The sequence below is a fragment of the Neofelis nebulosa genome, chromosome 14 (assembly GCF_028018385.1).
Source record: "Neofelis nebulosa isolate mNeoNeb1 chromosome 14, mNeoNeb1.pri, whole genome shotgun sequence".
In the NCBI taxonomy this organism is placed as follows: Eukaryota; Metazoa; Chordata; class Mammalia; order Carnivora; family Felidae; genus Neofelis; species Neofelis nebulosa.
The window spans coordinates 66,608,189-66,623,218 of record NC_080795.1 but is presented as its reverse complement, the minus strand read 5'-3'; the positions used below and the strand labels follow the sequence as shown (position 1 = coordinate 66,623,218).

Genomic DNA, 15,030 nt, shown 5'->3' with positions numbered 1-15,030 from the left:
TCTAAGTTGGTCTTAGTCTGAACTTGATAATGGCAAGAAGGATATAGCAATGGAGAATAAGGAAATAAAAGCACAGATTTTTGTCTGATATCTAGATATTGATTAACCTTACAGTTTGCTAGAAAAAAGAAACTTAGGTATTTCTGTTAACAGTTCTAACAATAAAAAATTGAAATACAGCATATAACTTACAAGCCATGAGAGAGGGGGAAAGGGAGGGTACAAATTCCAACAAAATAGGTGGATTCTAAAATTCAATAGAGAAGGAATAAGTGCTTGAATTTCCAAGAAAATGTTGAAAAACCAATGAGGAGGTTCTAAGACCATCAAATATTAAAGCATACCACAAAATTAAGAATTAGAACTGTGGAATTCAGGCCAGCATGGACAAATTAATGTAACATAGTCCACTGGTAGACTCTTGTTTACATAGTAATTTAGTAAATGAATTAACAAAAATAAAGACATTTCATAAATGACATTGGGACAACAGGAGGAAAGTTTCATATAACATACTAGGAACATTTTCATAAATATGGGAGCGTGGAAGACCCTGCAAATCAGGTTATGCAAAAGCTATGAATGTAAACTTCTAGATGTCAAAGATACACAAAACAAGGTGCATAATCATCGCACAAGGAATAAATATTATTCTCTAATAATACTGGAAAGGGTTGAGAGGTTGGCTAGAAACATCCTTTGGGGATCTCTTTTGCCCTTTTTTTGGCAGTAAAATATGCAGTGTATTTTGTCACTGAACTGTACACTAATGCCTTTGAAATGTACAGTTCAGTGACAAAGTACATTGCATTAAGTACATTCACAGTGTTGTACAGCCATCACCAATATCCATTTCCAGAACGTTTTCATCATCCCAAACAGAAGCTCTATACCCAGTAAGCAGTTACTCCCCATATCCTCCTTTCCCAACCCCCCCCCCAGTAACTTCTGTTATAATAACTTTCTGTCTCTATGAATTTACCTATTCTACATATCTGTGTAAGTGGAATAATATGGTATTTGTCCTTTTGTGACTGGCTTATTTCACTTAGCATGTTTTCAGATTTTGTCCATGTTGTAGCATGCGTTAAAATTTCACTCCCTTTTGGGGCACCTGGGTGGCTCAGCCAGTTGTGTCCTACTTTGGCCCGAGTCATGATCTCTTGGTTCGTGGGTTCAAGCCTTGCATCGGGCTCTCTCCTGACAGCTTAGAGCCTGGAGCCTGCTTCAGATTCTGTGTCTTCCTCTCTCTCTGCCCCTCTCCTGCTCATACTCTGTCTCTCAAAAATAAATAAACGTTAAAAGAGATTTTTTAAATTTCACTCCTTTTTAAGGCTGAGTAATATGCCATTGTATTTATGTATCACATTTTTATCCATTCATCTGATGATGAACATTTGGATTGTCTCTACTTTTTGCCTACTATGAATAATCCTGCTGTGATTATTGGTATACAAGTATCAGGTTGCGTGGTGGTTTTTTTACCCCCAGTTCTTCTGTACTGGATTACGTGGTAACTCCGTGTTTTCCACAATGGCTGCACTATTTTAACATTCATACCAGCACAGAGGTTCTAATTTCTCCACATCCTTACTAGCACTTGTTAATTTCTAGCCTTTATTATTATTTTTTATTATTATTTGTAAGTACTCTCTACACCCAACGTGGGGCTCGAACTCACAACCCCAAGGTCAAGAGTTGCATACTCCACTGACTGAGCCAGCCAGGTGCCACTAGCCTTTTTTTTTTTCAATTTTTTAAAAAATTCATTTCTTTTGAGAGAGAGAAAGAGCACACATGCACAGAGGAAGAGGGGGAGAGAGAGAATACCAAACAGGTTCCGTGCTGTTAGCACAGAACCCGACATGGGACTCAAATTCACAAACTGAGATCGTGACCTGAGCCAAAATCAAGAGTCCACATGACACTGAACTGACTGAGCCACCCAGATACCCTATGCAAAGTTATAGCCTTTATTTTTACTGAACAACCACTCCTTCTCCTATCTCACTTTGGGTTGTGAAAGTGAATTAATTGATCTCAACAAAACCCTGGAAATAAAACATTGCCATGTCAGTTACCATGTGAACTTCGGAGTCTTGAGTTTTAAAGAAGATCCCATATTTTTTAGTTGCTAATCTGTGCATACACGATTTATATGTAACTCCAGCATACGTAAAAGATCTGTGTTTTAAAAACATCTCTTTATTGCATAGTTCAGGTTATTAAAAATATGTGTATAATAACCTACTGTTGCATTGATTAATACATACACAGTATTGTGTATTCACATATATAGTGCATGTATTTTCTCTTTTAAGGTGCAAGAATTATTTATCCGTGATTATGGAGAAATTTTTAATGTCCAGTTACCTGGTAAAGAAGAACGGACAAAATTTTTTGAAGATTTAATTCTAAAGCAAGCTGCTAAGCCTCCTGTATCAAAAAAGAAAGCAGGTTAGTTTCTCTGTCAAAGTTTAATATATAATAATTCCGAGACAGTGGGAATAAAATATTAATAGCATCGTCATCTTCTAACACAAACTCAAAACCTCAGTCATTAGGTTGATACCTCTACTGCTTATAAATCCCTGTGCTTCCCATTAAAGTAGACTGAAGATCTTAAAGCATACAAGGCCTTTCTTTCCTAGTATACTCCCATTCCATGTAGAATTGCAGCTGGAATTCATAGTAAAGCCCCAGCCCATTTTCGGCACTTTCGTTCTCCCCTCCTTCTCCCACCTCCTTCTTTGCAAAGCACTCTAACTTTACACCACATGCAACATATTCCTGCCTTTTCTAATTCCATTCATTCTTTCGCTCCCTTTCAGTAATGCTTCTATCCCCATTTGCCTATCTCTGCCTGAGGACCCATTTGTCCTACTACTGTAACTCATTTTTCACTCCTTAACATATCTAGGCAAAATTAATTTTCTATCATTATGACCCACTGTACTTTTTTCATACTACTAATATCACATTACAGAGATGTGATAATTATCTGTTACTCCTTTAGTAGATTGCCAGTTTATTAGGGCAGCACTCTCATACTCCTTTTTTAATCCTGAGTACTTGTACATATCTGTTTAAACAAAATTAAACTTGTTACATTTGAAACATAACACAATTTTTTATTACTTTAAAAATTAACTAGGGGTGCCTGGGTGGCGCAGTCGGTTAAGCGTCCGACTTCAGCCAGGTCACGATCTCGCGGTCCGTGAGTTCGAGCCCCGGGTCGGGCTCTGCGCCGATGGCTCGGAGCCTGGAGCCTATTTCCGATTCTGTGTCTCCCTCTCTCTCTCTGCCCCTCCCCCGTTCATGCTCTGTCTCTCTCTGCCCCAAAAATAAATAAAAAACGTTGAAAAAAAAAATTTTTTTTTAAATTAACTAGTAAAAAGTTTTTTTTAGTAGAATATTCTTGTTCTGAAAATAATGCATTTTCAAAGTTTTAATAGCCTCATAAGTGATCTTAAAATGGAAAAAGAGGTAATGACTTAGGAATTCGCATTCCAAATTACAAGTTACCAATTATTGTAGGAAGGGATGTAGGGATAGAGATTATGGTAGCACTTTAGTGTTTCAAATCCTCTATTCCTGGGGTGTATAAGGAGGATAACCCCTGAAAGCCTGGCTACTGTGTGCACCAAATTATTTGTCGCCCTTGATATGATGAGAGAGTAGTAACTAAAATCTTCCATTCATGTGAAGTTTTGCAGGCCTTGGAGGTTCTCCCTGTGGCACCACCACCTGAGCCAAGACCTCTGACAGCAGAAGAAGTGAAACGACTAGAAGAACAAGAAGAAGATACATTTAGAGAACTGAGGATTTTCTTGAGAAATGTTACACATAGGCTTGCTATTGACAAGCGATTCAGAGTATTTACTAAACCTGTTGACCCTGATGAGGTATTGATTTAATCTTTGGATCAAATGTGTTCTAAACTATAATATTATTAGAGAATATTTGAATAGTTTATGTGGTTCCCTGTCTACACTCTGAACTTCTTTCCTTATGTGGAATATATGGAGTAGTGTCCTAAGCACATGGAGACTTAAGAACTATGTAACACATTTTTCTTTCCTCCAGAGAGTAGCCAATGAACTTTGTGATTTAAGAATGACTTAATGCTACATGATATTATTGTAACCTACACGGTTTAGAATGAGCTGAAATAATAATAAGCTGAATAAGTGAAATCTTAAGTTGACATTGAAGGATGGGTGGCGTTTGGACAAGGAAAGAGGTATAAGATATTACTGGAGATATGGGTGCCCAAGAACAAGAGTAAATACAAAATAAAACCAGCTTTAAAGAGAGTCAAACGTTTAATATTAATATATTATCGTTACTTCTTATAGATTTATTCTCTCACCCCTGTATTGCCTGGCAGAGCAACTAGACTCCAGTGTTTTTATGTTCAGAGTTCATTTAGTGATTTGCTTGAATTTTAGGTTCCTGATTATGTCACTGTGATAAAGCAACCAATGGACCTTTCATCTGTAATCAGTAAAATTGATCTCCACAAGTATCTGACTGTGAAAGACTATTTGAGTGATATTGATCTGATCTGTAGTAATGCTTTAGAATACAATCCGGATAGGGATCCTGGAGGTAAGCATTAGTGGGTTTTTTCCCCAGGGAGGGGGCAGGAACAGGGGCTGCTAACATTTAGTGAGGGTTGACTGTATGCCAGGTAATATACTATAAACATTTTACATTCACAATGCCATTGAATACAGCATTATTCTCATTTTACAGTTGAGGAAAATGAAGTTAGGTTAGAAAACTTATTCAGGTCATACTGCCAGGAAGTGACAGAGGCAAAATTTGAATGCATGTTTCTTTGATGCCAAAATGCCTGTATTTATTAACTGTTGCGTGATGTATCCTCTAATGAGACACAGAATCACTAACAACCTCACTTCTTTCATTTGTTTATCAGTGTTCTGTCTCGAAGTAGAAAATAAACACCCTGTAATAAAAAAGGTTCAAAAGAATTTTCTTAGTTTAGACCATTGCAGTTTTTATTACAAAGGTAATATATAATACTTGCTAATAATTTTTTTAAATTTTTTTATGTTTATTTATTTTTACGTTTATTTATTTTTGAGACAGAGACAGAGCATGAACAGGGGAAGGGCAGAGAGAGAGGGAGACACAGGATCTGAAACAGGCTCCAGGCTGTGAGCAGTCAGCACAGAGCCTGATGCGGGGCTCGAACTCACGGACCGTGAGATCATGACCTGAGCCGAAGTCGGACGCCTAACCGACCAAACCACCCAGGCGCCCCTAACGTTTATTTATTTTTGAGACAGAAACAGCATGAATCGGGGAGGGTCAGAGAGAGAGAGGGAGACACAGAATCTGAAACAGGCTCCAGGCTCCGAGCTGTCAGCACAGAGCCCAATGTGAGGCTTGAACTCACGAACCACGAGATCATGACCTGAGCCGAAGTCGGATGCTTAACCAACTGAGCCACCCAGGTGCCTCTATATTTTTAAAACCAAGCCTCCTAGATTTATTATGGTGATCACTTCATAATGTATATAAATATTGAGTTACTGTGTTGTACACTTGAAACTAATATAATATTCTAAGTTAACTACACTTCAATAAAAAATAAGTCGCCCATTTTCTCTCTCCAAAGGTGGACACTATTAAGTTTGGGGATAACTTTTTTAGATCTTTTCTATACATATACCCATTCTGTCCTCACCTACACAGGCAATTAAAAAATAAAATTTGTAAGGGCACCTGGCTGGCTTAGTCGGTAGAGCATGTGACTCTTGATCTGGGGATTGTGGGTTTGAGTCTCACATTGGGTGCAGAGATTACTTAAAAACAAAGTCTTTAAAAAATAAATAAAATTTATAAAATAAGGGAATTTTTAATGACACTTGTTCATCTATGTAATATATCTATCTATATATCTGATATAAACTTACTCATATCCAAAAATATTCTTAGGTGCTTCTTTTTCTTAGCTTCCTATTTTTCTTTTGTGGCTAGTGTCCTTTACCCTCAGTGGATAGTTTTGGTTTTTCTTTTAATAGTCCTGTTAACTCTCTCCCCAGTACATTGGCTTTCTGTTTTCTAATTGGAAGTGTTTATAAATTGGCCTGATTAGCACAGGGACCTACTGAGAGTTTGTTCAACAATTGAAAAGCTCTCTGTTCTTCCCCTCCCAGTCCTTACCCTCATCTTCCCTAGGCATTTCCCTGTAATTCAGAATTCTATAGGTAAACCCTGGGAAACAGGTTACCAACCTGAGAAGACCTCTTAATTGTCGAAAGAAGGAAGCATTTACAATGAAGGCTGAAGACTTTTTCTGTTTCATTGCAGTCATACTGCTGCTGCTGCTTCTGTCCATCTTGACAATCTAAAATTACTTGAGACCAGTGGTTGAAACTTTAGCAGGCAATCAGTGTCTCCTAGAGGACTTGTTAAGATGCAGCTTGTAGGGCCCCATCTCCATGGTTTCTGATTCTGTAGATGTAGGGTAGGGCCTGAGAATTTACATTTCTGACAAGGTTCCAAGTGATGCTCATGCTACCATAGTTGGGGAATCAGTGCTTAGACTTTTGCCTCTGCCCGAATTAGAAATCCCCTGAGGAATCTTTCTGATATTATAGCTATTGCTGTCAACTCTTAACCTGGGTGTGAATATTGCCTATTGCCTTATGAGGGAATTGATCCAGGTGTTCAAGCAATTTTACATTCAGTTATTACCTGCCGTCTGCCTCAAAGCATATTCCAGTTTTTAGTGCTTGGACTCTGAGTTTAGGGGGCTTTTCCAGCGTTTCCTGTATAGGGTTGCTATTTAATTGTCTTTCTGTTTAGTTTCACTGTCAATGCAGTAACATCGTCTCTATAGCTTCTAAAGTTCTTTTACATCCCTGGCTCACTAATGATACAGCCTTCCTTGCTGTTTTTGTTGTTGTCCTGTTGTTATATAGTCTTCCTGTTGATTGATTCTTCTATTTTTTTCTGATATTTCACAGGGAGCTAGATAGGACAGAGCAATAAAATTGTTTGGGGTTAGTCTGCTGAATTAAATCTGACATCCAGAACATTAGATTAACAGCAAAAACAGAACAATACAATTCCAGTAACTTTTAGTCTTCCTGGTAAAAGTAAAAAAGGAATTTTGATTTTCTTTTCTTTTTCTTCCCCCCCCCCCCACAATTTTAGCCCAACATGTTGAGTTTATTTTTGGAAAATTATTAAAAAGAAATTTTAAAATTATATTCTTTGTTCATTTCTCAGATCGTCTAATTAGGCATAGAGCCTGTGCTTTAAGAGATACTGCCTATGCAATAATTAAAGAAGAACTTGATGAAGACTTTGAGCAGCTTTGTGAAGAAATTCAGGAATCTAGAAAGAAGAGAGGTAGGAAAATGATTTGGCATCAGAAAAAGATGCTTCTCATTTAGTGTATTGAGTTCTTTTAATTAATCCTTCGTGTAATTTTGAGATCTGGACATTTGACTTGATATTCCATGTCTACTTACAAGGTTGTAGCTCCTCCAAATATGCCCCATCTTACTATCATGTGATGCCAAAGCAAAATTCCACTTCTGTTGGTGATAAAAGATCAGAATCAGAGCAGAATGATAAACTAAAGACACCCAGTACTCCTGTGGCTTGCAGTACTCCTGGTAAGTGCACTTGGATAATTTTTACTTATGAAACTAGCCTTTATTCTCTACTGATGCCATTTACTTTCTCTTTAGTTTTCTCTATTTATATTAATGTGGTGAATTACCTTGATTTTGTTAGTATTAAGGCAACTTTGCATTGTTGAAATACATCCAGGTTTATAGTGATATACCGCTTGTAGTCCCAGTTCACCTTCATCTAATTGCAGGATTGACTGATTTGAAATTGAGTTTCATTTCTGTAAATTCCAGTTTGTGTCCCTTTCCTCCTTATTCTTAGGGTATAACTCCACCAGGCACTAATCCAAAGCCTATGGGTTTTCCCAGGGCCTCCCTTCCTTGGAAGGCTCTTATTAATTCTAATTTTTGTTCTTTGAGCCCCATGAATGTCTGACTCTCCTCAGATCTTAGATTCTCAGTTATTCGTTTGTTCTCCCAGATTCCGGTGCCATAATTCCTCAGTGCCTTGTTAGATCTCAGATGCTTTTAAACAAAATTTTTAAAACTCTGTGTGTGTGTGTGTGTGTGTGTGTGTGTGTGTGTGTGTGTGTGTGTGTGTGTGTGTTTTGCAGGGGTTGGGATGTTCCCTTACTGTATTGCCGGTTAGCCTATCCTGGGGTAAGTGATTTGAGATAGAGTAACCCCTTCTTTTGTAAAAATGTGAGGAGGCAGCTGGGAAAAAGAGGATGAGAAAGGCAAACCAGCAAGAAAGGTGACCTACCAGAATGCTCTTGGTCAAATGAGTTTTGAGTGTGTGTGTGTGTGTGTGTGGAAATTGAGGACGTGGAAAATGTCTTCTTTAAAACAACCCATTCCTAGCTATATACCCATCAGGAATGCATACATTATGTTCACCAAAAGACATGTATAAGAATGTTCATGGAACTAGTATTCATAATAGTCCAACACTGGGAGCAATCCAGATGTCCATCAACAATAGAATGGGGGTGTGCCTGGGTGGCTCAGTCCTTTGAGCGGCCTGGCTGACTCTTGATTTCAGCTCAGGTCATGATCTTTTGGTTTGTGGGTTGGAGCCCCACATTGGGCTCTGTGCTGACAATGTGGAGCCTGCTTGGGCTCTCTCTCTCTCCTCTCTCTCTGCCCCTTCCCCGCTTGCACTCTCTTTCAAAATAAATAAACATTTAAAATATATATAAAAAATAAATACTAAAAAAGCCACAATAGAATGGGAAATATGAATTATTGTACAACAGTGAGAATGACTAAACTTGGAAGTGTGTGCCACAGTATGGCTGCATCTCCCAAGCATAATAATATTTCAGTGTAGGTATCCTGCCTCTAGCCCAAACAGAATGTTTAATCTCTGTATATCTTTAGTTTCTTCAGCTGTAAAGTGATGTTGATAATGGTCGCAAACCTGATCAGGTTAAAGTGGAATTTCGGTGAGTCAGTACACACATAAAGAGCTTGGAAGGTATTACTCAGCAATCAAAAAGAATGAAATCTTGCCATTTGCAACAACATGGATGGAACTGGAGGGTATTATGCTAAGCGAAATAAGTTCGAGAAAGACAAATAATCTTATGATTTCACTCATATGTGGAATTTAAGAAACCAAACAGATGAACACAGGGGAAGAGAAGGAAAAATAAGATAAAAACAGGGAGGGAGGCAAACCATAAAAGACTCTTAAATACAGAGAACAAACTGAGGGTTGCTGGAGGGGTGTTGGTAGGGGGATGGGTTAAATGGGCAATGGGCATTAAGGAGGGCCCTTGTTGGGATGAGCACTGGGTGTTCTAGATAAGTGATGAATCCTTAAATTCTGCTCCTGAAACCATTACTATACTATGTGTTAACTAACTTGGATTTAAATTAAAAAAAAAAAAAAAAAAAAGCTTGGAAGAGTTCCCACTATATGGTAGGCACTATAAGTATAGGCTGTTTTTAGTCTTGCCCTCCCTTCCTCCACTTCACTCTTCATACTCCTCCCACAATGATTTTTGTAATACAGTCATTGGACAATTCATATAATTGCCCTTCTTAAAATTATTCAAGATTTTTAAAAAATTATTCAGGGTAAAATCCAAGCTCCTTAGAGTGACAGGTGATTGCCCTCTTTTGGCCTTCTTCTTACAGTGCTCTCTACCTTTGTTTCTGTGTTCCAATCATACAAGACTGTAGTGGCTTCTCAAGCTCTCTACCCTCTTATATATCAGGAGGTATTTTTTCCCCACTTACTTGGACTTTAGAAAATTGCTGAATGTTCTTCTATTCTTTTCTTTAAATTCTTTGAAGCTCAGTTGAAGAGGAAAATCCGCAAAAAGTCAAAGTGGTACTTAGGCACCATAACAAAACGAAGGAGGATTTCACAGGTGAAAGATGAGAGCCAAAATGTCACAGATGACAAAATTGAGAGTGATACAGAGGAAAATCAAGACACAAGTGTAGACCACAATGAGACTGGAAACACAGGAGAGTCCTCAGTGGAAGAAAATGAGAAACAGCAAAATGCCTCTGAAAGCAAAATAGAATTGGGGAATAATAACTCAAGTATTTGTGATATTGAGCATGAACTTGAAGAATCTGGGAAAACTACAGCATGCACAGAACTGAGGAAAGATAAAATTGTTTGCAACGGAGATGCTTCTGGCTCTCAGATAATAGATATTTCTGATGAAAATGAAGCTAAAGGTAAGGCTTTCTCAAGCAACTTACTAATTATAATTTTAAAAGATGTTTCACTCAAAGTTCTTAAATGACTGATTACCATTTCAGTTTATTCCTTTTCCTTTTCTTTCAGAATGCAGGTGTTAATTAGAAACAAATTAGCATTAACTTTACTTGCTATTTAGCTTGTAAATTACTGCTAAAACTATAGTGTGGCATCATATAGACCTGGAATTGATCCCCTAGTCCACTACTTAGTAGCTTGTGACCTTGGGCAAGGTCTTGACCTATCAGTCTCAGTTTTCTCATCGGCAAAATTGGGGTGGATGGTAGTCAGGTAATGAAATACTTTGAGACTTGAATAAAAGAATTCATCTAAAGCATGTAGCAAAGTACTTGGCTACACAGTTTTTAAAAACTGGCAGGATACCCTCTTCTTTTTAAGCAAGAGAAGCAGTTTTCTGTGATCCTAGCTGAGTGGTGTAGAACATCACTCACCCCCATCATTCCTCTGCTTCTCTTAAAGGTTAAGTCCAAGATTATTTCTATTTATTGTAATGATCCTGCTCCCAAAGTTATTCATTTAGAATTGTCTTCTGTCTGAATCTTCTTGGATCTTTAGCAGTAGATTTGTTTGGGTTTTGGAAAAGCCAAACGTTATTTAGTCTTAAAAAGCAAAAAGAGGGGTAACAGAGTCAAAATTTATTTTGGTCAAAAACAAGTATTGAGAATGTTAATGAGACTTTTTTCCCCCAGTGGCTTATAGGCTGTAGGGAAACCTTTTATCAAGCAATTCCTTGAAATGAGTTCTAGTGTGTTTGAGTAACCATAGCATAATGGACTAGGATATAGCCTTTCCAGTGTGGATATTTTAGGTGTTAGTCCTCTGGCTATATGAGGCAGTATGTTTTATGTGGATTCAGAGTTTTGTTTTTCTTTTATCATCTTTTTAAAAAGGATACTATTTAATGGGGTACAGGTACTTGTTTACATATCAGCAGATTTGGGTTCTTGTCCTAGCTCTTAACGACAATTAGGTATGTTGACCTTAGAAAAGTCTCTTCACCTCTCTTGACCTCATTTTTCCTATCTATCAGTGAGTAGGTTATTCTAGGTTGGAGATAGGCAAACTTTTTCTATAAAGAGACAGATAGATACTAAATAGCCATACAGCCTCTGTCACAACTAGTCCACTCTGTTAGAAGAGTAACATTGACATACATATGTAAAATGGGCATGGTTGTGTTCTAATAAGTTCTAATAAGATTTTATTTATAGCCGTAGGGCAGATTAGGCCTATGGGTGGTAGTTTGCAATTCTTAGATTGCTGGGGTCCCTTCCAGCTCTTAAAGTCTATGAATCTTGTATCTAAGTATAGAATAGTTCAACCTGTTGAGGATGCTTTGAAAAACTCAATTTGAGAAGTACTTCTCTCTCCTTTTTTTTTTTTTTTTTTTTTGAGTGTGTAAGTGGCAGCATCTTAATTTTACAGTAAAGCGAATCAACCAGAATCAGTGTCTGTATTTAGTAAATATGTCCTGCTAGGTAATCTGCCTAATATTTATGTTAAGCATTATAATGTCTGTGAACCAAATAATAGTTCATTTTTCATCCTAGAAATGTGCATTCTGCGAATGACTCGAGCTAGACGTTCCCAAGTAGAGCAACAGCAACTCATCAGTGTTGAAAAGGCTTTGGCAATTCTTTCCCAGCCTACACCCTCACTTGTTGTGGACCAGGAGCGATTAAAAGTATGCAAATTGAAATCGTAATGCTTTCATTGTGCAGATTAGTAACATAACCCACCAAAAATGACTTGTAATAGTATATTTTATCAATTTGGCAATAAGTAATGACCTTTTATGAAAGGATGAACTTGGTATGGAATAACTTTCATAAAAGCAGTAGTTAGAGATGGCTAGTGTATTGATAATTGTAGTTCTTAACATACTTGTCTACATTATTGATCCTATACATTGTTTTTATGGCCATCACCAGTGAGCATTTTAGTCGGTTTTTACTTAACTCTACTGGCATTTTTTTGGTTAACTGAGGGGTCATGGCATATTCTTGTAGGGCCAGACTTGAAGCATCACAGATACCCAGTGAGTCTATTCCAGTCATAAGAAAAAACATTGAGCAAATATGAAAAAGCCTTTTTATAAGAAAAAAAACTGAAGTAGTGAGGTAGTTCACCGTTTATGTGCTCTTTTTGTTTCACTTTATAAGGTACCTACAGTGCCATAAAATACCCTGCAAAAATGTTGCTTTTTTGCTTATTAACCTTTGAGACTTCTTTGACATATTTTAGTTTGTCCGTAGAGATTTCTAGCTAAAGTTGCAATTGGACACCTCCTCAGCTACAGTTTTTAGGATGGGAGTTCCCCAGGGCAGAGGCCAGGATTGCAGAACGATGATGCTGAGTTAACTGTTGCTAACGGTCAGAGCCACTAGCAGTGTCACCACGTCTCACCAGATAGTTAGGTCTGCCCTCACTCTGGCTTACATGCTAAAAATTCCCCACATCTTCAAAAATACAGTATCTTGTCTCATGGAATTTGTCTCTCATATATATAAACACTCGTGTTTTCTTTTAGAATCTTTTGAAGACTGTTGTTAAAAAAAGTCGAGAATACAATATTTTTCAGTTGGAGAATCTATATGCAGTAATCAGCCAATGTATTTATCAGCATCGCATGGACTATGACAAAACGGCACTTATTCAGGTAAACCAATCTATATAAGGAATTATAAGATGATAAGAATTTTAAAGACCATTTTTTAATATGTGGATTATGGACTGTTTCTAGACACAGCCAAGTTCTGTGCTTTTTGAAATCTAGCACTTCACTAGTTTGTGTTTCTTCAAAAATCATTGCAATTATTGTATTAGAAGACTATGAAAAATCTCTATTTTGTGTGTGTATTGATGAAGATATAAAGCTCTTTTAAAGATAAGACTTAAGATGGATCAATCTGTGTCTTTACCTACTCTTTATAGTGAGCATTGGTACTAATTTTTAAAAATAGATATTGGATGATAATATAGTATACTATACACACTACTGGTACCTACTAGTATAGCTACTAGTATATAATATACTTAGTAATTAGTATATCTACTAAGTATAACATGGTACCTAAATAGCATAATATGTATGTAACGTTAGTACCTACAAAATATGAAATATTAATACCTAGAAATACACTAGTGCCTTGATTATAACTATTTGAACTTAACATAAGACGAATGCATCTCAGACTCATTTCAAAGGGATTTAAATGAAGTCCCATTGGTGATATCAGTTTGTGTGATAGTCCTAAATACTGAACTAAATTTCTATTTTCACTATCATATATGGGTTAATAATATTCTTGAGGTTGTTGACAAAATAGATGTAATGTTTCTTTAGCTTTTTTCATGTTGAAAGTTACTATTTTTCCTTCTTACTCTTTATCTAGAAAATGGAGCAAGAGGTAGAAAACTTCAGTTGTTCCAGATCATGATGTCTTGGTATCAAATATTCTTTATATTCAGTTCCTATTTAATTCACCTTTGTTGTGTCCGTATAACTGGTGCGAGATGAAATCCTGCATCTTTAAGGAAAAGATTAAAATAGTAAATAAAAATATTTAAGCTTTATTGGTATTTATGTACATGTGTAAGATAAATTACAGAGATAACTGATAAATATTGAAAGTTTGATTGAAAAAGGCACTGTAGTAATAGTAATTCTGTAGCATATGAAGTGTGGCCAACTCTTAATAAAAGTAATTTTGATAACTAATGTTTTATGGCACTTAAGAGTAATTAGTGACATTGATATTTTTTCTTTTGAGCACTTTTAAGTTTTTTCCTTCCTAAAAATAGTTTCTTGTATCAGACTAGAAACTTAATCATTGTGTCTTTGCCATTCTTTTTTTTTTTTTAATTCCCATCTCTCGTTTTCCTTTAGCTTTCTTTGCCCAGTTACTTAAAAGCCAGGATTCAAGTCATGATTTGTGGGAAGGTCCTTGAACAACTTCTGTACATGAATGTCAAAATTGATGCTTTTTAGATAAACATTTTTATAATTCTAATTTGGGTTAATAAAGATTTTAAATATTTTTGGTTTATTTTTATGATTATACACACAAATGTATTAATAATTACTTTGTTGAATATCTTTTTAATAGAACAAAAGTTTTATATTTGAAAACTCTTTATATCCTTCTAAGTTTGTGTTTAGGTTGTGTTCTATAGATAGCTTTTATATACAATTATATAAAGATAAATATTATAAATTTTGTATTAATGATACCAAAAATAAATTTCTTCCTTAAAGCAATAAAACTATTCACTACCGTGCATATTCTTTTGTTTTGTTCTTTTAAAGAGACATTCTAGTTTGTAAAAATAGTTGGAAACTTCTTTAGAGGGGAATAGGAGATAATGATCTCCTATGAGAGATTCTGAATTCTAAAACAGTTTCAGGGGCACCTGGGTGGTTCAGTTGGTTCAGCGTTCGACTCTTGATTTTGGCTCAGGTTATGATCTCATGGTTTGTGAGATCAAGCCTCACGTCAGGTTCTGCCCTTTCAGTGCAGACCGTGCTTGGGATATTGCAGACCCTCCTCCCTCCCTCTTTCTCTCTCTCTTTCTCTCTCCCTCCCTCAGCTTGCACGCGTGCCCACACACGCACACACATATTCTTGCTCTCTTTCTCTCAAAATAAACATTTTTTAAAAGGGGGGTCGGTGG

At 36.6% G+C, this 15,030-nt stretch overlaps 1 protein-coding gene across 3 annotated transcripts in view; it reads left to right on the top strand.

Moving 5' to 3' along the window:
- ATAD2 (ATPase family AAA domain containing 2) overlaps positions 1 to 14,396 on the top strand; it is a 69,184-nt gene extending 54,788 nt beyond the window's left edge. For 2 of the 3 annotated variants that reach the window (XM_058698992.1, XM_058698994.1), the window contains exons 20-28: positions 2,322 to 2,457; positions 3,709 to 3,905; positions 4,452 to 4,611; positions 7,267 to 7,389; positions 7,515 to 7,658; positions 9,918 to 10,313; positions 11,907 to 12,040; positions 12,887 to 13,015; positions 13,752 to 14,396. In XM_058698992.1, coding sequence (XP_058554975.1) covers positions 2,322 to 2,457; positions 3,709 to 3,905; positions 4,452 to 4,611; positions 7,267 to 7,389; positions 7,515 to 7,658; positions 9,918 to 10,313; positions 11,907 to 12,040; positions 12,887 to 13,015; positions 13,752 to 13,796 — 1,464 coding nt within the window. In that variant the 3' untranslated portion in view covers positions 13,797 to 14,396. The remainder of the gene's footprint in view (positions 1 to 2,321; positions 2,458 to 3,708; positions 3,906 to 4,451; positions 4,612 to 7,266; positions 7,390 to 7,514; positions 7,659 to 9,917; positions 10,314 to 11,906; positions 12,041 to 12,886; positions 13,016 to 13,751) is intronic. The other variant, XM_058698993.1, reaches the window with a different exon arrangement.
- Positions 14,397 to 15,030: the final 634 nt, after the last annotated feature.